The sequence below is a fragment of the Salvia hispanica genome, chromosome 4 (assembly GCF_023119035.1).
Source record: "Salvia hispanica cultivar TCC Black 2014 chromosome 4, UniMelb_Shisp_WGS_1.0, whole genome shotgun sequence".
In the NCBI taxonomy this organism is placed as follows: domain Eukaryota; kingdom Viridiplantae; phylum Streptophyta; class Magnoliopsida; order Lamiales; family Lamiaceae; genus Salvia; species Salvia hispanica.
In genome coordinates this window covers 27,398,288-27,421,274 of record NC_062968.1, presented here as the reverse complement: position 1 = coordinate 27,421,274, position 22,987 = coordinate 27,398,288, and the positions used below count along the sequence as shown (strand labels likewise).

Here is a 22,987-nt window from a genome sequence, read left to right as displayed (position 1 = left end):
TATATAATTTCTTTATACCATACTCCAATTAGTTGCAAATAATTTTTTGAAGATGGATATCCTAAACAATACATAGAGTGAGAATGCTCAATAAAAAAACTAGAAAACAAAAATGGGACAGATCTACACTCATATCATCAAGAAGAATGCTGATAATATCTAATCCTTTAAGAGATTGACTGACTTAAGTAAGGAACTAAAACTCTACAAATCTTTCTTCTTCCAACTAAAACATTCATAGACCGTGCTATAAACGAGATTGAAAGAGCTTCTTTAAGAGATACTTCTTAACTACAGTTGCAATGTTAGGACAGACCTTTGGTTGCTCAACTGATTTCAACCACCTGTGATATTATGGAATGGAAGTACTCTCTATTTCATAGAGCAGCGAAGGATCTTTGATGTCATCACCGAGTATTATAATTGCCCCGTCTCTGAAGCACTGCTATGTGAACTATGCTGAGCTGCTTGCTGAGAGAGGCCTGCCTTTGGAAGTGCTTGCTCTTGAGCAACGTTCATTGTGCTCCTCGACTTCATTCAGTCACTGCCCCTGATGTGGGATCAAGCCGTTTATGGCAATTTAGGTATCAAGTCACATCCCTTTTCAGACAGGATAGTGTTGTGCACTCAAAGCACAGACGGTGCTGCATACGAGAGAGAACAAAAGTGAAGTTACTTCACAAGGCACAGTTTACTGGGGTTCGAGACAAATTTATTCGACATAAGTTGAGGATGCTCATACACGCAAGGGAAAACGATACTAGTATCATTTTTCAGTCATCTTTCCAATTTAAGTACATAACAGTATAATCAGTTTACCTTGATTCAGAAAGTTTCATACTCTAGCTGAAGTGTTGAACATATTGACAGGAGTAGAACTGCATTAATATTAGAAATTAAAAAGTATTAAATGTTATAAAATGGGAAACATAAAAAAACAATCTTTAGCAAAAAATAATAAATGAACAAGACATGCCTATGTTACCACTTGTCTTCTTCTTTTGAGATCCAACTTCTTCTTTAGAACAGCCTGTGCAAGATTTGGTTTTCCCTCTCTATTAAGTCCATACATAATCGTTCGAAAGTTGACAGTACTCGGGACAATCCCATCACGCAGCATTTCGGGGATAAGTGTGAAAGCATCCTCTGACTTGCCTGTTCCACAGAGGCAATCTATGAACATAGAATAAGTCTTGAAATCAGGCGACGGGCCTTCCCTTTTCAGACGGTGGAAAACATCCCAAGCCTCACTAACCTTCCCCAATCTCACGTAACCGCACAACAGAGCTGAATATGTGACTACAGTAGGCTGACAGCCATGTTCTTTCATTTCTTCAAGAGTAGCCAAAGCTCTGTTTGTGTCTCTATCTTTAAAGAAATGAACAATCAACGATGTATACACATGAACAGTAGGGTGAAAGCCGAGCTGTTTCATGCAATTTATCTTTTCCAACGCCTCCTCTGCCCGCCCCTGTCGTAACAAGCCATGAACAAGACTACCATAGGTATACTGCTGCAGGAGATGCTTTTCACAGCCAGCTTCATCGACTAGGGCTAAAGCTTCGTCCAGCTTCCCTGCACGACAAAGGGCCCGGACATACAAGGAGTACGACAGTGGAATCGAGAAACCAAATTTGTGTAAAGAATCAACGCATCTTCTGGCATCCGACAATCTATTGACTTCACATAAACAGCCAACATAAGCCTCAACCAATTCTTTACCCGGAACAAGCCCCGCTTGCATCATTTCCTCGTATATCTGGATCGCCTCATCAACTTTGCGGCCCTTCTTTCCACAAAGCGAGGCTATCATAGAGAAATATGTGCTTTTGGTTGGTTTACACGTGCTCAGCTTCATCTCTTTAAAACAACTCAAAGCCAGATCCGTCAACCCTGTTCGACCATACTGCATTATCATGATTGTCCACGAGTCAGCTGTTATCAAGTAGCCCCGTCTCCTCATCTCATAAAACAAGCTTTTCATCTCCTTAAAGTTTTTCCCCTGACCAGCAATTTTCATGGCCATGTTGTATGATTTCTCATTGTGACTGTAATTAGGCTGTTTCCCGATCCACGCAAAGAACTTCAAGGCAATACCGATATCAAGGCTGGAACTTCGTAAAATTTCCACAACAAGGTCAGGTGTAAACTGGAAACCGAGTCTCTCTAGCTTCTCTTGTATAGAGCACCAATCATCCGAGGATGATAAAATTAGGCGAACTTCTTGTGCATCAGGGTAGCCATCTTGTCTCGTTTCAGACTCCTCAAAGCGAGCCGGCCTTCTCTGCAGCATTGGATTCGGATCCAACTTTTCTGGTTCATTGCACTGATCAGCATTTTTTTTGTTTACGCTTCTATGAAAAGACGTACAAAACCTATTAATAGCATTCACCTTCTCTACATTTCCTTTCTTCTCAAGATAAGATCGAACCTCACTCAATATCTCGTCTACGTTACTTAGTTTGCAGACCTGCATTTCATTCAAAATCTCGACTACCTCATCTGCTTTGCATATCTTACACATCTCCTTAATGAAAACCAAATACGATTTTGATGAAGGCCTAATTCCCATCTCAAACATACTCTTAAACACTTCCAATGCCTCAGAAATCCGATTTTGCTGAACATAACCAGCTGCAACAGCAGTTATAGCCACACTATCCAATCTCAATCCCAGCCGAAGCATCTCATTGTACATCTCCAAACCCTTATGAAATTCACCCTTCCAGAAAAAGTGTTGCATCAATTTCGTGTATGTGGAGATCAAAACATTTCCATACCCTTTCGCCTCTTGAAAAAGACCGAATGCCTCAGAAACTCGATTTCTCCCCAAATACGCACTAATAAGTATTCCGTATATGTTCTGATCAAATACATTCCTCTTCTTCAGTATCTCAAGTATCTCCATCGCGTCTTCAATCCTATCTCTGCTACAAAGCCCTTTCACCAACGCCTCGAACATCCCCATATCAAGTGAGATGTCTTTATTCTCCAGATCACGAATCAACTCCAATGATTCAGTGATCTTCCCTGCTATACAAAAACTTTTTAACATCATACCATAAACTTGAGATTCGGAAATCTCAGATTTGATCATGTTTTCGCCAACCAAGCGAGCAGCATCAATATTTCCACACAATGCAAAGCATTTCATCAACTGTTTACACAAATCTACATCTAATTTCACCTCATTACGAACCATATCCTCGTAGTACTCCAATGCAATATCAGCCTTTCTAGCATTGCAGAGCGTCCGCAGCATTGTTCTGTATGCAACTGCATCAGGCTCGATACCAGCTCTCTTCATCTCCTGGAACGCCACCAATGCTTTCCCAATCCGTTTTCTACTGCCATAGCACGACACAAGAATCGTCCACGTCCTCAAATCCTTCTCACAAGCACTCTTCCCCATTTCCTCAACCAACTCCTCAACCAACCCAAACTCCTCAGCTTCCCCGGCTACATTTATCATCGCATTGAAGGTGTTGGTCGTGTGTCGAAACCCTTCTCTGCTTTTCACCCAATTGAAGAACTTTAGTCCCAATTTGGGAACTTTGAAACACTTCTTCAGCACACTGACAACAACCTCTTCATTATATCTACAATCAGCCTTTTCCAACCGTTCCTCCATGGAAAGCGAGCTGTTCTCGCACCTAACAATCCCAATCACTTTAAAAACAACCGGACCAACATCTACCGCCTCGATTTCATCCAAAGCCAAAGACTCATCATTTTTCTCATCGGCATTTCCACAAACACCTTGCAGCCTACACGGATATGCTCCCGAATTTGCCACATTTCCTTCAAAGTTTACATCTTTCATTGCTGAAAACACAAAAGGAGCGTTTCTTTCAAATTCATTGCCTTCACTATCCATAATTTTGAGGATCTCACCGAAAAGTGGATCCCCGGGGTTATTTGGATCACCATCTTTGGCTATTTTCTTCGAAGTTTTATGAGATTTTGATGAAAAATTCGAAATGCAGATGAGCTGAACAACTCGAGGTGACAGAAATTGAGAGTTCGACAAAATTTTGTATGAATTCGAATTCAAAATTCCACATTTAAATAAGGTCTTCATTGTTATTGGCAACAATTGCTTAACTTTACTTTTATAATCATGGGCTAAGCGAATTTGCACAAAAAAAATAACTGTTTTGTTGTGATTTTAATTAGGAATGATAAATCCTAGTACTCCCTCCGTCCCAGTCCCATGCTACTCGTACTTTTCATTTTAGGCCATAAATTTAAGATTGATTTTTTTGTATAATTAAGTTAGAATTTTAAGTGTAATGAGACGTCACTTAATAAAGGACCTCTTAACTTAAACTAACATATTAATTAAATGCATTAATTCTAACTTAAACTATAAAAAATTTAAGGAGTTTGTGACGTGCCGAAAAGTAAAAGTGCAAGTAACATGGGAAGGAGGGAGTAATTTATTTACAATTTTATCAATTAATAATTGTCTGCCGCCGGAATTAGACTTTAACAAAAAACATTAATGTTTAACATGTGTTAGAGCACTCCCTTGTGCGATTTTTAGTGAAAATCCTAGATTCTGGCAAAGCGCGATTTCATAGGATTATCATGCAGCGATCCTTCATGCATTGTAGGCGTATTTCGCGATAAATGCGATATTTAATTTTTTTTTTATTGCTTAGTATTTTATCCACCCTAAATATTTCCTCAGCTTATCATTCATCCTGTAATCTTGATCTCTCGTTTTAAATCTGCCTCCCGTCTTGATCTTCGTAATCTTACAAAATTGAGCTTTTGGAAGAAAAAGATTCCTTCGGGTAGGGTAGAGTAGGGGAAAGAGTGGGAGTTGCAAATTCCCAGCGGATGAAGCCAAGCGAGCGGTGGATGCCTTCGTTGTTGAGTGGGTTACTCCTCGCGGCCAACTTCCATGCGCGGGTCCGTCTCCGCTGCGAGACTCCGACGCGGTCTTCTGGCCATGCTGCACCGTGGCGGGACCCACTGAAGAAAAGCGGCCCTACGGAAATGCATCAAGCACACGGATTACGGTGGAAAATCTTTGTTTATTTGCGTTTTTTATTTGTAGTTTTTTTTTTTCTCGTTGTATTATATTTTCCAATGATTAATACAACGATGAATTGTTCATTATTAGTCTATTTATTAAATATATTTGTAGGGAAAATTAAATAATATAAAAAATAATGATGTAAAAATGAAATGTTGAGTTAGGGAGAAATAAGGGAGAAACCAATGTAGCAGTTGGCTAAAAACTGGGGATAAAATGTGATGCTGATGTGGCGCTGATGTGGCAGGAGTTAGGGAGAAATAAGGGAGAAATAAAGGAGTGCCATTGGGAGTGCTCTTACACAGATAAAAAAAAATGGATTTATTGTATTCTTATCTAACATAGTCAAATCATGATATTTTGTGGATGGATTTTAAGCATAAATCAAGTGTTTCTTTAATACAAGTATATTTAAATGTGCACTAGCAAATAATGGTTTGTTTTATGACCTTTGAGAATATTAAATCAAGAATATTCACTTTATTCAATCATTTCATCTATGTATGGAATAATTTAGAAAAATTATAATTTAATACAATTTCAATTATAAAGATCATATAACAAATTAAAATTTGACCAAAATACATCAATTTCATTTTCAATAACTATTATCCTCTAGAATGAATATTGTGTTTTTATTTTATTCAAATACCAAATAATCTTGTCCCACAAATTCCTCCCTTAGCCATGTTCACAAATCAAAGAAATTACTACCAAAATAGACCAACGCCTAACTAATTTTCCCATTTAAAGAAATCCGACAACTAAATTCTAATCAATTCGTCACAGCTCTACGTTGGTATAACATTCATAAAAAAGAAAAAAAGCAGTTAACAAAGAATAAGTGACTACTCATTTCGCAGTCAACTCACACTTCCACCTATTATTACCTTTGTTTCCACCTATTATTACCTTTAAACAAATCATTCAGTTGATTGAAATCTGTATCACTGTAGTTCAACTTTAATAATCAGATAACACTCCAACAAAACGATCTTTCTTGTTTTCTTCCCCTTTGTCTTTTCCCTTCACCTTTTCTCCAACAGCTGCCACCTCTTCTCCTTTCCCATCTCCGCTCCATGATTCAAGATTCATGGAGGAATCTGAAGTTTTGATTTTTCGCAAGTGGCCTCAATTTTCTTGACCTTTTTGTTGCACCGATTTGGGATTTTTCTGCGCCCACCAAAGCTGTGACCTTTTCGAGGTAATGGATCTGTGTTTTCTTGCAAGATTGTAGCTTTTTTGGGGTTTTGATTGAATGTTTTGATTTGGTTGGATTGGATTGGGAGTTTCTTGATTTTGAGCTTGTGGGGTTGGATTGGTGCTCTAGTTTAATTTAGGGTTTTAGGTCAGCTTGATTTTGAGAATTCTTGCAATTTTGCTTTGAATTGGTGTTGAATTAGCTATTGCAATAAGTGATCATAGTTGATTCCTAGTGAATTTATTATGAATAGATGAAAGTTTAGGATTTATTTGTTTTGTGCTCATTTTCTTGTTGTTTAGTGGCGGATCTAGACTATCAGTAAGTATCTTAGGTGGACTGGAGTAGGAACTAGAACACGCGATTCGAGCTGGAAATCGTAGTGAAAGAATGTAATGTGAAGTGGCTTTTATAAGAAAATCTTCACCTTGAGAATAGTGCTAAGGTGTGTACATGAAAGTTAGGATTGATGTGAGTAAAATTTACTTCTTGTCTTGTGTTTGGCCATTCGGGGATGATCTAAAACCCGATCACGAGCTCTGTTACCAATATCCTAGGCGTAATAGGACTATGTATGCGCTTTAATTTGTATCATGCGTGACAGATTGTTATGTTTTATGTCAATATGCGTTTGTTGATATCTTACATGCTTATTTAAGTGATTTTTGTGGTTATTTTGATGGATATGAACCCAAGCATGAGTTTTGTAGGCACGATAGGAGCTAGGACTGCATGAATAATCGAGGTGGAACGATGTAATGAAGTGTTTCTTGTGTTGATAATTTTGTTTTCTTTCCTTTCTCTAGGCTTCTATGGCAGGAAACTGGGACTCGAGCTACGAGCAGGGGGGGCAGTCAGATGACAGCCACCATTTCGACAGATTACATCTTGAGCCGATCTACGACGCATTCATATGCCCCTTGACGAAGCAGGTGATGCGAGATCCTGTGACCTTGGAGAACGGGCAGACATTCGAGAGAGAGGCCATCGAGAAGTGGTTCAAGGAGTGCCGGGAGAACGGGAGGAAGCTGGTGTGCCCGTTAACGCTGAGGGAGTTGAGAAGCACAGAGCTAAATCCGAGCATAGCGTTGAGGAACACGATTGAGGAATGGAACGCGAGGAACGAGGCGGCTCAGATCGACATGGCTCGTAGATCCTTATCCCTGTCGACCCCGGAGAGTGATATCATACTGGCTCTGAAGTTCGTCCAGGACCTCTGCCTGAAAAGCCACTCGAACAAGCATGTGGTCCGCCACGCGGAGCTGATACCCATGATTGTCGACGTACTGAAGAGCAGCAGCCGGAGGGTCCGGTGCAAGGCTCTGGAAACGATTCGGATCGTGGTGGAGGACGACCCTGATAATAAGGTTGTCGGAGGTTAACATTTGTTGCGTTTTAGTTGCTTACCTCAGTTGGTTTTTCCATTGGCTCATGGTGTTGTGGTTTTGCAGGATATAATGGCAGAGGGCGACACGGTAAGAACGGTGGTGAAGTTCCTGTCGCACGAGCAGTCGAAGGAGAGAGAAGAAGCTGTTGCTCTGCTGTATGAGCTCTCTAAATCAGAGAGACTCTGTGAGAAGATTGGATCAGTAAATGGAGCTATTCTCATATTGGTAGGGATGGCTAGCAGCAACTCGGAAAATGTCTTGACCGTCGACAGGGCTGAACGGACGCTGGAAAACCTCGCTCATTGTGAGAACAACGTGCGACAGATGGCCGAGTGTGGCAGATTGCAGCCCCTTCTGCACCTGCTACTCGAAGGTGTGCGTTCTATTAATATTCCATTCCTCGACTCTCGTCGGAGGTTAACTCGTGTTGTGGTTTTGATCTCTTGCAGGATCCGCAGAGACCAAACTGTCGATGGCAGCATTGCTCGGTGAGCTGGTGCTGAACAATGAGGTGAAGGTCTTCGTGGCGAGGACGGCTGGCTTCTCACTGATCAATCTGATGAACAGTAGCGATGTGAAGTCGAGGGAGGCCGCGTTGAAGGCTTTGAACCAGATCTCGTCGGATGACACGAGCGCGAAGGTCCTGATTGAGGCGGATATCCTTCCGCCCCTCGTCAAGGATCTCTTGACCGTCGGGGCCAAGCAGCTGCCGATGCGGCTGAAGGAGGTTTCCGCAACGATTCTTGCGAATGTAGTGAACTCGGGTTACGATTTTGACTCGATCGAGGTTGGGCCGGACCACCAGGTCCTCGTGTCGGAGGAGATCATCCATAACCTCCTCCATCTCATCAGCAACACAGGCCCTGCGATTGGGTGCAAGCTTCTCCAAGTGCTCGTAGGGCTCACCAGCTCGCCCTCCACCGTGTACAGCGTCGTTTCCGCCATCAAAAGCTCCGGCGCTCTCATCAGCTTGGTGCAGTTCGTCGAGGCGCCTCAGCGAGATCTGAGGCTCGCCTCGATCAAGCTTCTTCAGAACCTCTCACCGCACATGGGGCCGGAGCTGGCCGACTGCTTGCGCGGCGCCTCGGGACAGCTCGGTAGCCTGATCCGAGTGACGTCGGAGAATGTGGCGATAACGGAGGAGCAGGCTGCGGCGGCCGGGCTATTAGCCGATCTCCCGGAGAGAGACGCTGGCCTGACGAGACAGATGTTAGACGAGGGCGCTTTTGAGCTCTTCATCTCGAGAATAACGAGAATCCGGCAAGGCGAGACCCGAGGGAGCCGGTTCATGACTCCGTATCTCGAGGGGATCGTCAAGGTTCTATCGAGAATCACATTCGCCCTATCCGATGAGTCAGGTGCCGCCCGTGCACTTTGCATTGAGCACAACCTCGCCGCCCTTTTCATCGACCTCCTTCAAATGAACGGCCTCGACAACGTGCAGATGGTGTCCGCAATGGCCTTGGAAAACCTATCGCAAGAATCGAAGAACCTGACGAAGCTGCCGGAGTCCGTCCCTCCGGGCTTCTGCGTCTCGGTCTTCTCTTGCCTGAGCAAGCCTCCGGTCATCACCGGACTCTGCAAGGTCCACCTCGGCAAGTGCTCGTTGAGAGAGACGTTCTGCCTTTTGGAAGGGCAGGCCGTGGACAAGCTCGTCGCGCTCCTCGACCACACCAAGGAGAACGTGGTGGAGGCATCGCTCGCGGCTGTATGCACCTTGTTGGACGACGGAGTGGACATAGACGAGGGCGTCCATGCGTTGCTCGATGCCGAAGGAGTGAAGCCTATACTCGACGTGCTGCTTGAGAAACGGACGGACAGCCTGAGAAGGAGGGCCGTCTGGGCCGTCGAGAGGTTGCTGAGGAACGAAGAGATCGCCTACGAAGTGTCGGGCGATCCCAATGTCAGCACGGCCCTCGTGGACCTGTTCCAGCACGGAGACTTCCGGACCCGGCAGATTGCCGAGCGCGCGTTGAAGCACGTGGACAAGATCCCAAACTTCTCCGGTATCTTTGCAAACATCTCTTGATGAATTTGGAATCAATATAGTTTGTGAAGAAAGTATTTAGTTGCAGGTAAATAACTTTTGTTTTTCTTTTGTATTGATTGAACATTTTTTTCTTCCCATTTTTGGAATGTATCTGTGTTTATTGCAATAATTCCTTGTTGTATTTTGTTTACTAGTCTTAATATAAAGATTCTGCACTGTTTTCACAACTTGAGATTTTTTATGGCTTTATTGATCTTGATTTGGTAAAATTGAATGAGTAGACAAATTGCATCATTGTACAAAAGAATTCAAAACATAATACGAAAGATTGGCAAACTGTGACAAAAACTACCAATTTCATTAGAAATGATCAAGAAAAAAGATTAAGCCATGGTTCATTTCTTCAAATCTACCTCACTTACAAACGCAGAACAGCCATCGATTTGGTGATGCGCGAAGACACGTCGAGATCGCGAGCCGCGTGATTCCTCGAGACATGTCTCCAGCCGCTGCCGTCACCTTCACCCAACATGCCGAACATCATCACAAAGTCTAGCACCTGCATGCCCAAAAAACTTGAACATCTCGACTCCGAAAACGAGGTCTTCATCAGCCACGAATACGGCGTTCTAGTCCGTCGGAGCATCCGGGTGCACCGAGACCGCCTTCCAAGAATGGTGCAGGAGATCGAGCTTCCAAACTGCCTTGTTCCTCCTCCCGATCTGGCCATCGCCTTTGCACCATGAGACAGAGACGGCCCTTGCATGATAGTACTCGTGCATGTGGGGCGTACACAGAGTCGTCTCAAACCTGATCTAGTGTCCCTGTCCCGTAGAAGATCCATTAGCACCCTGTTCTCGGAGTTGTGACAACGGACTTTGTATTACACTTGTAACGAATAGCTTCAATATCAGCGGCATAAAGTTCCAAGTTGTGACTTTGTATCACAATTATACATCTAAAGATGACCAAATAGCTTAAAGATCAGTTGCAGTTCAATTAATATAAGCTGACTAGAAAGAACATCAAAAAGACCATTTTTATTTATTACTCCCTTTCTCCACCATTAAATGTCTCATTTTTCCTCTTTTGTTCGTCCGCCAACAAATGTCCAATTTCACATTCCACTAACTAGTCTACCCACTTTACTACATAGTCAAACAATTTCTTAAAACTTTGCTGGTCAAATGTGACATTTAATCACGGGAGTAATATTAAGAAATTTTTACATTTGTATCAAAAGTACATATAAAGTTTCTATATTGGATTTATATCCACACCTTAAATACCCTATCTATGAGATTTCTTGCCAATTCATGTTCAATATTTTCGCCCTGAGATTTTTTGCCAATTCATGCTCAATATTTTCGCTCCAAGGGCGAAAGGATTCAAGCTTTAGCTTACTCGATTCATGACTCGCAATCATCTTGATCTTTGTTGTTAGAAATCAAGCCTCGCGTGACTGACCCAAGCGTGGTACATGTCTTGAATACCATCGCCAATCGAGCTGGCTCTCATGGTTGATTGGCAGTGTTGCATAACATCTTTTGAATGCATGGTAACATGTCTTGGATACCATTGCCAATTGAGCTGGTTGATTGGCAGTGTCAGAGATGGATCCAGGAATATAAATGGACGGAGCAAAATTATATGTAAGGGAAATTTAAGAATTTTTGAAGGGACAAATATAAAGAAATTTTTTTAAAAAATGCAAAATTGAAAAAATAGCATATGTTAAAAATATTTGAGAAGGGGCATTTGCCCCACCTTATGTTAAGGTGGATCCGTCCCTGGGCAGTGTTGCATAACATCTTTTGAACGTATTGTTGATCAGATCAATCCTTGCAATCAAAAGCTTACAACACCAATCCCCTCCCCCTCGTTCGTGTCTCATAACTTCGTCGAAAAAGTACAAATATACCTTTATCTTTGAAGTAGTGTCTGCTGGCATACCGTAGTGCCGGCTACTCGTTCTTCTTCTTGCGGTCGAAGCATGTATGTTGTTTGATTAATAAAACTAAATGAGAGGCATGTATTTCACTTTGTAATGGTTTTATAAAAGCGCAATCCATATGCTTTTGATTTGAGCCGTTCTTCACAGTATATAAGTCAATCTTAGCATTCATCTAAAAAGGTATAAAATCACACACCAATCTTAATGATCATCTAAAATCAAACAAAAACATTTTTTCTAGTACGTTCTGTAACTATAAAAAATTGAATATCTCATGAGTTCTAAAATATTGATACTATAAAATTCAACATTTTTCTAGAGGGGGTGGATTGAGTGAAGGATGATCATTTTGTTAATCAAGAAAAGTCTTGGAAAAGTAGTCTACACCTAATTAAAGATTAAAACAATGAATAAGACTTATATAAATCTAATTGGTTTAAGAATAATCCGATTAATACAACATAGCACTAGCAGAAATTCTCATAGAATGAAAATGTTAGAGGAAAAAAATGGAAATTACAACTAATTAAAAAAAAGGAAAAAAACAAGGAATAATTCGCAAAGAGAAGGATTATCGTGGTCATTTTTAGTAGGTCGAATCCCAGCCGCCAGATCCCGCAGCGGGCAACGGTTTTGTGAGAGTGGGTTCGTTGGCGGCGGTTAAAGATTTCAACTGCGTTGGATTTAGGAATCAATCCGAAAATTATTTTATTAACCAAAAAACAATCCTTCTTCATACCATATTCTAATTTATTTGTACTTGTAGTTACTATAACAAAAAACAATCCTTCTTTATACTATACTCTATGATACTAATATTGGAGTGTTTTTTTAACCAAATGACATTGCACATAAATAAGCGTTATTGTTTAATTTATTAATTTGATTTTTCAATTATCGATAAGGTAAAATTTCGCTAAAATCATCACGGAAACACTATTGAAAATATTACCGTCATAATTTTTCTCACTGATTTTAGAAGTTGTGGAATGAACCGAATTTTGACTGAAGTTTCATATTTTGTACTATTGCCCTAAAGTTTCTGTAGTTACAACATGGATGGAGTATTTATATGTTTGTGATATTGCACGAGCTCATAATTTAGGTTGGGGCTTCACCACTCACAAGTCACAATCTTCAATGTTAACTACTTGTAGGAGTAATTAGTAATTTGTACTCCATTTAATGGTGGTTGCTATGATATATACGCTGACGATTTTGAAATATTAAAACTTAAATCGTCATTATAATTAAAGGGATATTGTTGATGAGTGATGTGATGAGCATAATTGTTGACCATATAATACTGATTGTGACGATATTAGTAGTCAATTTGTTAATTCTGCCGTACGTGTACAAGAATATGCATAAAATTGTGAAAATTTCTTAAACTAGTTAAAAAATCAATAAAAAAAAGAAACAAGAGGCAAGGCGTTAAATGATTAAATCTCACATATGGTAAATGCTAAATAAAAACAAGTCAATACAAGTTTGGATTGAATTCGTAAATATAAGGTAGGTAATTCAGTAAAGAACTAATTGCCAATATTATATTCTAAATTTAGTAAAGAGGGAATATAAAAGTAACATATTTTGTTGAGAAGAAGTACTATATATAAATGATATTTAAGGTGTAGCTAACGCATGGCTGATGTATAAAAATTGTTTATAACATAGAAATATATACGATTCATATGAAATAATTAGTTGGTAAAAGACATGCATTTCATCAGCTCTACTTAATCGTGTAAAATCTAATTTATTGAAAAAAAATGATCAATTATTCGAAAGCAATGTGCAGAAATCTATGAGTCAATAGATGCACTCATATTTCCATTAACCTTTTCACATTTTTGTCATTTTGGGTGGAAAGTGGAAACCATCGATGATTAATACTCCCCTAGTCCCCGATTAAGAGTCACACTTTGACCGGGCATGAATTTTAAAAAATATAAAGAAAAGTTGGTTGAAAAAGTTAGTGGATTGTGAGATCTATTTTTTTATATTGGTTTTATAATAAAATGTGAGTGAATTGAGTTAGTGGAATGTGAGATCTACTTACTATTTATGGAAAAAATGAAGTGTGATTTTTAATTGGCGACGGACCGAAATAGAAAAGTATAACTTTTAATCGGAGATGGAGGGAGTACTATTAATCATTCCATGGGAAAATTTACAAAAATTTTGTTAACTTAATTGTGAGATATTAATTCAAGTTGGAGTATTAAATTGACGAGGTCTACTACTTATAAATCTTTAGACGATATCATCGATCTATATAGGATTAGTAATGGCTTAATATCCATGTTACAATATTAATTAATCTTAGATAATTTTGAGTTAATTTAGTTTCAAACAATCTTGAGATAAACAAATTTTGAACCATCAAACACTCCATAATAATATTAATATCATCCACAAGAATAATTTCTATTGTTAGTAGAAACGAAATGTCTGTGTGTTATAATTCATTGGATATTCATAAAATTAATAATACATTCAAATGAAAGAGTATTTAAATATAATTTCTCACTATATATCACAAATATTTAAATCCACTATCTAGTAATCTAGTATCATAAATCTCATTTCAACTATTTGATTTTTTTTCTCTCTCAAATATCACTTTATAAAAAAAACCTTCAACTTAATTATGTACTAACGTACACCTTTATGTCCTTTATACTTTCAAACACTCTTCTTTTGACTCAAAGCTTCTCATAAAGTTTAGAGGCAACTAGGTAGAAGTTAATTATCATGATTTGTTCCATAATAATATTTTTTAGGTCCCCACATTTAATGTGGAAACTGGAAATTATCAATAAATTCGAGTCAACGTCATATTTCGTCGGTGCTAAATTCAACTCTCTTCATTTAATGTAATTTATTGACCTTATGATAAACATTGGTTGATATTCCTAGCTACCCTTCTCAAAATAAATAAATAAATCAAGCTCCCTTAAGAATTCACATAAAATAAAACGTACATTTAGGATAAATAACACCCAAGAAAAAAAAAAGGAAATTTTATTAAAGGTTTATTTTTAATGATTATGTCCCATATCTAATCTCTTTCTTCCATTCTATTAAACGTGGACTACTCACAATCATAAAATTGTCTGCATCTTTCTTTGGTAGCTAATGAGACATCCAATAATATAACTCAAAATATTTCACTTTATTCTTTCCTTAATTAGTTGAAATATTCGTTTCAATTTCCAACTCTATCATTCGTGTTCCCTACATATTCAATGTGTCCTTCTACACCAATTTTTTTTTTAGCACATGCTTTTGTCTCTATCTTTAGCTATTTATGTAGTTATTGACAAAACAATACGATAAATTTCCCATTTAAATGAAGGAAAAAATTACTATTTGTACGTTTGTACCCTATTTTTATATCTAACATTTTTTAGAATATTGCTAGTATACCATTAGGTTTGAATTTGAAGAAATAAATTATCTTATTTTATAAAGAAAATTAGCTAAGATGGGCAGCCGATATTTCGTATTGATACGAATGAGATGTGTCACAATTTTTAATTCTGATGTGAACTACTATATGTTTTGGTCAATTACCTAAAAAATTGTAGTATGAGATACATTCAATATAATGGATCAAGATCGAAATTTTAATAATAAAAATTGAAAAAGTGATAATTCGCAACCGCTTTCTTTTTGGTAGAATGAAAAATTCAAATTCATGATACAGTAGCACACTATACATTTGAAGCCTAAACAAAATATTGATTATACTAAAAGCAAAAGGATTAATTCTATCCAAAAGGCCAATAATTTCTTAGCAACATCAATGCTTATGACTTCCTTCATATTTTTATTATGTGCGTGAGATATTTAAACTAAAAGTACATACAATTAGGTATTGAAATGATTACACAACCACACCAACACAAAATCATTCAATTAATCACAGATGTCATTATATATTTTTTTGGATCTATATAGTCCATTAGGGTAAAATTTGTTAGGTTCAAAATTAGTTGGCAATATATGAATTTTGTAACTTGCCTTTAAAAATTGAATTCCTCATGCATATATGATTGTGTGGACATCGTGAGACGCAATGAAATTATTAATAGGACGACTATCCAACTTTATCATATATATCTACTAAAAGAATTAAAATTGGCTGCTTACTATTTACATACATATATATTAGCTAATTAAAGGAGTAAATACATAACACAATATGTTTCGCCTTTGTTTCACGTTAGTACAAAAAGATTTGAAGATTATATAATTAAATAGTAAAAAGTTTTATTCTTGTTTTATTTTAGTACATTCTATTATATATGTTTAAATGGTATTAACTCTTTGTTTATGTGAAGTACAACATATTTCATTATTGTTTCATATTAATATAAAAAGTATTATGATTGTTTCATATTGGTAAAAAGAGAATTATTATTTGTTTATGATTTGTAATTCACATAAATAAAAAGTTAACATCGTCTAAACATATATAACTGAATGTACTAAATTCGAAATACGAATAAAACTTTTTTTACTATATAATTTATGCAATCTTCAACTTTTTGTTCTATATAAAATAAAAGTGAAATATTTTGCATGAGTTATGTATTTAAGCTGGTAATTGATACATCTCCTACCCTCAGTTCCTTTTTTTCTAGAATAAAGCATACATCTTCTCTCTCTATAACCAATTTAATTTGCAATCATTGTTCCAAACTAAAGATCATTTCTTTCCCACTTTCACCAAAACCCAAAACGTTTTACATGGCTGTAATAATTGATTAATTAATACTGCTATTTAATTTATTAAAATCCCACTTGCACAGTCGCCCTTCTCTCAAGTTCATGCATTGGTCCAATTTTTTCATTGCATAAATCATCAAAAAAGAAGAATCAAGAAAACCTTAGTTTGCTGTGATGTGACATCTACACACCCAAATATAATGTCGACAAAGTAAAATGGGTATGCTTAGCACGATTTATTTCCATTAAAAAGTTTTCAATCTTGAAAATTGAAATGGACTCAATTATCACAGTAAATGGGAATTCATCGAATCCTAGCATTATTAATTTCTATTAAATAATTGAATAAAAATCTAATCTTGAAAACTGAAATGACTTGACTATCAAAGTAAATGGGTATAGCACTATTTAATTAATTAAATAATTGAATAAAAATCAAATCTTGGATAAAAAAATAAATACATGGGGCCAGGATTCAGGTGACTCCCATTTTGTTGGTGGGTATTGTTTCCTTGGATGAGATTTACAGAGAGAAATGTTGAATGAGACATGACCCACATGATGCACTGTAAATATTTTATATATATATATTCATAGATGTATTTTGAAGTTATATGGAGTAGTATGTATAGTTGGTTTATCTTTTATGGCTCTCCTGCTGTCTAATTTGGCTTCTCCAAAACACCCAAAAAGCATCATATTGAATATGAGTCTTCTTAGTCACTTTTTGGGAGCATAATTTTGTGCCAAAGTTGCAATCTTGGTGATCTAAGGTATGCTTCTCAGCTCAGAATCTGATTCTGTTTGTTTTTTTTAAATGTTTTTTCCTGCTGTTTTTCTATGTAATTCCCTCTTTTTGTTCATTTATTAATTGAGTAGCTTCTTTATCTTTAATTCTTGTACATGTGTGAATGTGTCTGAAATTCAGCAAGTTGTTGTCTGTGTGCATTTCCACTGATAAAGGTGCTGGATTTTGATACCCTTTTCTCTTTTTTGGTGTTTTTTGCTACCATGATTTTGGGGTTTTGGTTATAAATTGTGGAACTCATTATTGTTAGGGATTTGTGAAGTTGGGTGTGTGTTTTGGCTTTGCTTAATTGATAGCTCATTGTGTGTTTGTGTGTGTGTGTGTGTGTGTGAGTTGAATTGAAAGTGCATTTCCATTGCTAAAGTGCTGAGATTTTGTTAGAGCTTTTTTTATTGTAAAGGTTTTAGGTTGTTTTGGTTACAATTGATGGAAGTGATTGGGAATCTTGTGATCTTGATCTTCTTGAACTGAGAACTCATAGTGTGTGTGTGTTTGTAGGATGAGTGTGGTTTGGATTGTTCTGCTTTCGACACTCTCTCTAGGGGCGTTGTTGGCGGATGGCTTGAGCGCCCACGGTTCTTCAAGGCCTGCCGTTGTGAATGTTGGGGCGATCTTCACTCTTGATTCGACGATTGGGAGAGTTGCCAAGATTGCCATTGACGAGGCTGTCAAAGATATCAATGCCAACTCGAGCGTGCTTAAAGGATCCAAGTTCAATGTGATATTCCGAAACTCCAATTGCAGTGGATTCCTTGGCTTGGTTGAAGGTACTCCTTAAAGCTATCTCCCCTAGATTATGCTTTTCGTTCGAACTTAATTGGAAAATCGAAGTTAGAGTCTTGTAGTTTCGTGTAAACGAGCTCCTTTGGTTGACTCTTGAGTGATTTTGAAGCGAGTGGCGATGAAATAGCTGCAGTTTAATGTGATAGAGTGAAAAATGAAGTTGATCTTTGTTTGAATTATGTAAGAATCAAACTAAGGATCTTTTAGTTTTGTGTAAACGAGCTCCATTGATCGAATTTTGATCTATGATGTTTGTGTGAACGATCTTCACCTATCGAACTTTAATCTGAAATGTCTTAATGCCGAGAGTTCTTGAGCTGTTTTGAAACGAGAGGCGATTGAAATAGACGCATTTTTATGCGTTCGACACTAAGACTGACATAACTCATACTTTGTGCAGCTCTGCGGTTTATGGAGACGGACATTCTTGCAGTGATCGGCCCTCAATCGTCCGTGGTTGCACATACTATCCTGCACGTCGGGAACGAGCTGTTAACTCCCTTTGTGTCGTTCTCCGCAACAGACCCTACTCTCTCGACTCTTCAGTTCCCCTATTTCGTTAGGTCGACACAGAGTGATCTGCATCAGATGACCGCAGTGGCTGAGATAGTTGAAAACTACGGTTGGAAGGAAGTGATTGTTGTCTTTCTCGACGATGATTATGGCAGAAACGGGCTGTCTGTGCTGGACGATGCGCTTGCAGCTAGGCGCTGTCGAGTTTCTTACAAAGCAGGGATTCCTCCCGGGAATGTGAGCCGGAGCGAAATCATGGATATACTCGTCAAAGTTGCGATGACGGAGTCTCGTGTGATCGTCCTGCACACCTATCCACCGACTGGATTCACGGTGTTTTCCGTTGCGCACTATCTTGGAATGATGGACGACGGTTACGTTTGGATTGCAACGGATTGGCTCGCGTCTGCTGTCGATTCTGCTCCGCCTCTTCAGTCAGTAGGTATGTTGGAAACATTGCAGGGAGTGATATTTCTACGGCAATACACACCGGATTCGGAGAGGAAACGAGCTTTCTCAGCGCGGTGGAATAAGGTGACCGGTGGCTCGTTGGGACTAAGCACTTACGGTCTATATGCTTATGATGCTACTTGGTTGCTTGCTCACGCTATCGACTCGTTCTTCGATCAAGGAGGGAAAATCACGTTTTCTAACGACTCCAACTTGCTCACGACGCAAGGGAGTAAGCTGCATCTCGATAAAATGGTGATTTTCGACGGAGGCCCTCTCCTTCTCAAGAATCTGATGGAGAGTGACTTTGAAGGCCTAACGGGACGAGTCAAGTTTACGGACGACAGGTCTCTCGTTAATCCCGCGTATGAAATTATAAACGTCGTTGGGACCGGTCTCCATCGGATCGGATACTGGTCTAACTCTTCGGGATTATCAACTCTGCCTCCCGAGACTCTGTATTCACAACGTCCCAATCGCTCTAGCTCGACTAATAAACTAAACAGTGTTCTTTGGCCGGGAGAGTCCATAAGGACGCCCCGTGGATGGGTGTTTCCGAACAACGGGAAGCAGCTGAGAATTGGCGTGCCACGACGCGCTAGTTACAGAGAATACGTTTCTCAAGCTCAAGGCACCAATAACTCGAAAGGCTTCTGCATTGATGTATTCACAGCTGCTGTGAACTTGCTGCCTTACGCCGTTCCCTATCAGTTCATCCCCTACGGAAATGGCCGCGAAAATCCAAACTACAACGAGCTCGTGAAGCTGATCACCACTGGAGTGAGTAACTATCCATCTCTATTCTCTGTAAATCGGTATCAGCATCTTAAAATCGTGCTTTCTTGTCATAGTTCTTCGATGGCGCGGTTGGAGACATTGCAATCACGACGAACCGTACAAAGATCGTTGATTTCACACAGCCGTACGCTGCGTCAGGGCTCGTGGTGGTGGCCTCGGTCAGTAAACGGAACACGGGCGCCTGGGCTTTCTTGAGGCCGTTTTCTCCTCAAATGTGGGCGGTTAGTGCAGCGTTCTTCGTTTTCATTGGCATCGTCGTGTGGATTTTGGAGCACCGGATGAATGATGAGTTCCGTGGGACGCCAAAGCAGCAGCTAATAACCATCTTGTGGTAAGCTTCAAATACTACTAGCGATTTCTTACACGAACGTACGACGAAATTGGACATCGTTCCACCTAATTTTTTGCTTCTTTCTTCGTTGCAGGTTCAGCCTCTCAACTCTGTTTTTTGCTCACAGTGAGTAGTCCTCTCAACTCTGTTTCTTTTTATATTCAACCATATCTAAATTATCGATTCTCTCGTCGAAAACAGGGGAGACGACAGTGAGCACCCTAGGGCGGGGAGTGCTGATCATATGGCTTTTCGTGGTTTTGATCATAAACTCGAGCTATACTGCGAGCTTAACGTCCATACTCACGGTACAGCAGCTCTACTCTCCGATCAAGGGAATCGAGAGCTTGAGAGAAGGCGACGACCCTATCGGATACCAAGTGGGCTCGTTCGCGGAGCATTACCTGACCGATGGAATTGGCATTCCAAGTTCGAGGCTTATGCCTCTCGGATCACCGGAAGAGTATGCCACTGCCCTTCAACGCGGCCCCAAGAACGGAGGCGTTGCTGCTATCGTTGATGAACGGCCTTACGTCGAACTTTTCTTGGCTAGCCAGTGCCGGTACAGGATAATCGGTCAAGAGTTCACCAAAAGCGGCTGGGGATTTGTGAGTAACTTTTTACACTTTCTCGGTCGCGCTCGTTGCACGTTACGTGTGTGAAATCGTTACTAATTTTTCGAATTTTATCTAGGCGTTTCCACGGGACTCGCCTCTGGCCATCGACCTATCGACCGCGATCCTAACCCTATCCGAGAGCGGAGATTTGCAACGGATCCACGACAAGTGGCTAACGACGAGCGCATGCAGCTCGGAGAACACAGAGCTAGAATCCGACCGGCTCCATCTAAAGAGCTTCTGGGGCCTCTATCTCTTATGTGGCATCGCGTGCTTCCTCGCGCTCCTCGTCTACTTCATCCAGATCATCAACAGGTACCGACGAGCCTCTAGAGACGAGCTCATTTCGTCGGATGGGCCGGGCAGCATGCGCTCCAAACGCATCCAGAGGCTGCTGTCGTTGATCGACGAGAAGGAGGATGTGTCACGACACGAGCGGAAACGGAGAAAGCTCGAGACGTCGTTGTCCGAGAGCAACGGGGGAAACGAAAGGGAGAGGGATTCAAAGAGGAAACATTCTTCGGCGAATAATAGTTTCAGCATACGGAGTTGATGGCTCGTCGCGACCTTCTATTTTCTATCGCAACGGGCACGCGCCATGGCATTATATGTCTCGTACATTTAACGCGACACGATAAAGATACGAACATGAGATTTAAAAAATTAGGGGACATAGTTATAAGTAGATTATGCTCATCAATGTTGAAGCTTATACTAGTATGAAGCTATTGCCACGATAATTTATTGTATATGAACAATTTTAATTAGTGGAAATTGTATATATTATAGAGGTATATAGTTGAATTTGAGTCGAGCTTTAATTTTTCTTTATTTTGCATGCTTATATTTTATTATAGATGAAAAATGGGAATCATAGATTTAGGATATTTGTAAGGATAATTGACATTTAAATTATAATTTCATAATATTAATTTTTGGTCAAATTAATACTACTAACGTTTTTGAAAATGAAATATGAAGTCATTATTTTTCAATTTTATAATTATTCCATGATGATTGAAACTAAAACTAATATAGCAAAAGTTATGATGATTGAAATTATAATTTAAATGATAAAGATCAAAACAAAATTTCAGTATTTAAATGAAACGTGTTAAGATTTCAATTTCAAATGTCCTTTTTATGAAACTAAGGATCCAATATTAAAAGAGCATGTATGAAAACAGAGAAAATATTTGGTGGACCCAACACACCACGTGGCATGATGATGTGGTGTGTCCCACATATTAAAAATTGACAAATGGAAGTATTAAGAATATATAGATTAAACTATATAAGGTATTTAGTTCTTGTACGTAGAATAAAATTTTTAAATTCAAAAACTTCCCATATTACAATATAATACTTGCATATACTACATAATAATATATTTCATTTTTTTTTATCATATATTTACATTATCTTAAGACTAATTTATATTAAGTATTTTTTTTATTTTGTGTAATAGTAAAATAAAATTATATAAATACTTTAATTTCATGCCTATAGGATTAATATGATTAATTATGATTTAGTATATTAACAAATGGAGTATTATATTTTTATTTGTAATTTTTTTCATATATAAATACAAAATGAAAAAAATAGTAAACTTAAGTTAATGTATTGTGATTATTTGAGAAACATACAATACTAAGTAATTTTTTTATTTTGTGTAATGGTAAAATAATACTATAAATATTTTTATTTTCGTGCATAGTACTAACATGATTTAGTTTATTATTATGTTTTTGTATTTCCGATTTTTTTTTCATGTGTAAATACAATTAGTTGTACTAATATTTTTCATATATAAATACAAAATGAAAAAATAGTAAACTTAAGTTAATGTATTGTGATTATTTGAGATGCATACAATACTAAGTAATTTTTTATTTTGTGTAATGGTAAAACAATACTATAAATATTTTAATTTTCGTGCATACTACTATCATGATTAATTACGATTTAGTTTATCATTATGTTTTTTACTTTTTTTTTTCATGTATAAATACAAAACGAAAAATAGTAAATTTAAGTTAACATATTGTGTTTGAAGAGTTTTAAATTTTAGGATTTTATTCCATGTACAAGAACTAAATACCTTATATAATTTAATCTATATATTTTTAATACTTTCATTTGTTAATTTTTAATTAGTGGGACACAACACATCATCATACCACATGGTTTGTTAGGTCCACTGAAATTTTTTTCACATGAAAACAATGAAGAATTTACCTTTTTATGAAAACAGGATCTCAGTATTTATTATAAAATCCAAGGGATCAACTATCAATATAAACTTTAATGTGAATATTATATCTCCTTTAATATTATTAATTAATTTAAAATTGAAACCAAAAGTCATTA

At 38.2% G+C, this 22,987-nt stretch overlaps 3 protein-coding genes across 5 annotated transcripts; 2 read left to right on the top strand and 1 right to left on the bottom strand.

The window, feature by feature from the left end:
* Nucleotides 1–96: 96 nt before the first annotated feature.
* On the bottom strand, nt 97–4,081 carry LOC125222531 (putative pentatricopeptide repeat-containing protein At5g06400, mitochondrial). 2 transcript variants are annotated; one of them, XR_007176573.1, is made up of 3 exons: nt 977–4,081; nt 820–878; nt 97–644 (listed from the first exon to the last, which is right to left on the bottom strand). XR_007176573.1 is itself a non-coding variant. In XM_048125198.1 (3 exons), exons 1-2 carry the CDS (start codon nt 4,079–4,081, stop codon nt 843–845), a joined length of 3,132 nt encoding a protein of 1,043 aa, XP_047981155.1. In that variant the 3' UTR covers nt 97–644; nt 820–842. The 2 variants fall into 2 exon arrangements, 1 of the variants encoding a protein (XP_047981155.1); XM_048125198.1 differs by having other exon boundaries at nt 986–4,081.
* A 1,920-nt stretch (nt 4,082–6,001) lies between these two features.
* Nucleotides 6,002–9,850, top strand: LOC125222532 (U-box domain-containing protein 44-like). The gene is made up of 4 exons (XM_048125200.1): nt 6,002–6,248; nt 7,052–7,612; nt 7,697–8,006; nt 8,083–9,850. Exons 2-4 carry the CDS (start codon nt 7,058–7,060, stop codon nt 9,660–9,662), a joined length of 2,445 nt encoding a protein of 814 aa, XP_047981157.1. The 5' UTR covers nt 6,002–6,248; nt 7,052–7,057; the 3' UTR covers nt 9,663–9,850.
* A 7,095-nt stretch (nt 9,851–16,945) lies between these two features.
* LOC125223795 (glutamate receptor 3.3-like) lies at nt 16,946–21,423 on the top strand. Of its 2 annotated transcripts, none has more exons than XM_048127089.1 (7): nt 16,946–17,087; nt 17,621–17,889; nt 18,306–19,648; nt 19,720–19,997; nt 20,092–20,123; nt 20,199–20,605; nt 20,691–21,423. In XM_048127089.1, exons 2-7 carry the CDS (start codon nt 17,622–17,624, stop codon nt 21,165–21,167), a joined length of 2,805 nt encoding a protein of 934 aa, XP_047983046.1. In that variant the 5' UTR covers nt 16,946–17,087; nt 17,621; the 3' UTR covers nt 21,168–21,423. The 2 variants fall into 2 exon arrangements, with proteins under 2 accessions (XP_047983046.1, XP_047983047.1); XM_048127090.1 differs by lacking the exon at nt 16,946–17,087 and adding an exon at nt 17,176–17,277.
* The last annotated feature ends 1,564 nt before the right edge of the window (nt 21,424–22,987 follow it).

Coding starts and splice junctions, on each gene's coding strand:
- LOC125222531 (XM_048125198.1), bottom strand. CDS start 4,081: ATGAAGACCTTATTTAAATGTGGAATTTTGAATTCGAATTCATACAAA. Junction 879..985: donor TCAAAAGAAGAAGACAAGTG/GTAACATAGGCA, acceptor ATATTAATGCAG/TTCTACTCCTGTCAATATGT.
- LOC125222532 (XM_048125200.1), top strand. CDS start 7,058: ATGGCAGGAAACTGGGACTCGAGCTACGAGCAGGGGGGGCAGTCAGAT. Junction 7,613..7,696: donor AGGACGACCCTGATAATAAG/GTTGTCGGAGGT, acceptor GTGGTTTTGCAG/GATATAATGGCAGAGGGCGA. Junction 8,007..8,082: donor TCTGCACCTGCTACTCGAAG/GTGTGCGTTCTA, acceptor GATCTCTTGCAG/GATCCGCAGAGACCAAACTG.
- LOC125223795 (XM_048127089.1), top strand. CDS start 17,622: ATGAGTGTGGTTTGGATTGTTCTGCTTTCGACACTCTCTCTAGGGGCG. Junction 19,649..19,719: donor TGAAGCTGATCACCACTGGA/GTGAGTAACTAT, acceptor TTCTTGTCATAG/TTCTTCGATGGCGCGGTTGG. Junction 20,606..20,690: donor CCAAAAGCGGCTGGGGATTT/GTGAGTAACTTT, acceptor AATTTTATCTAG/GCGTTTCCACGGGACTCGCC.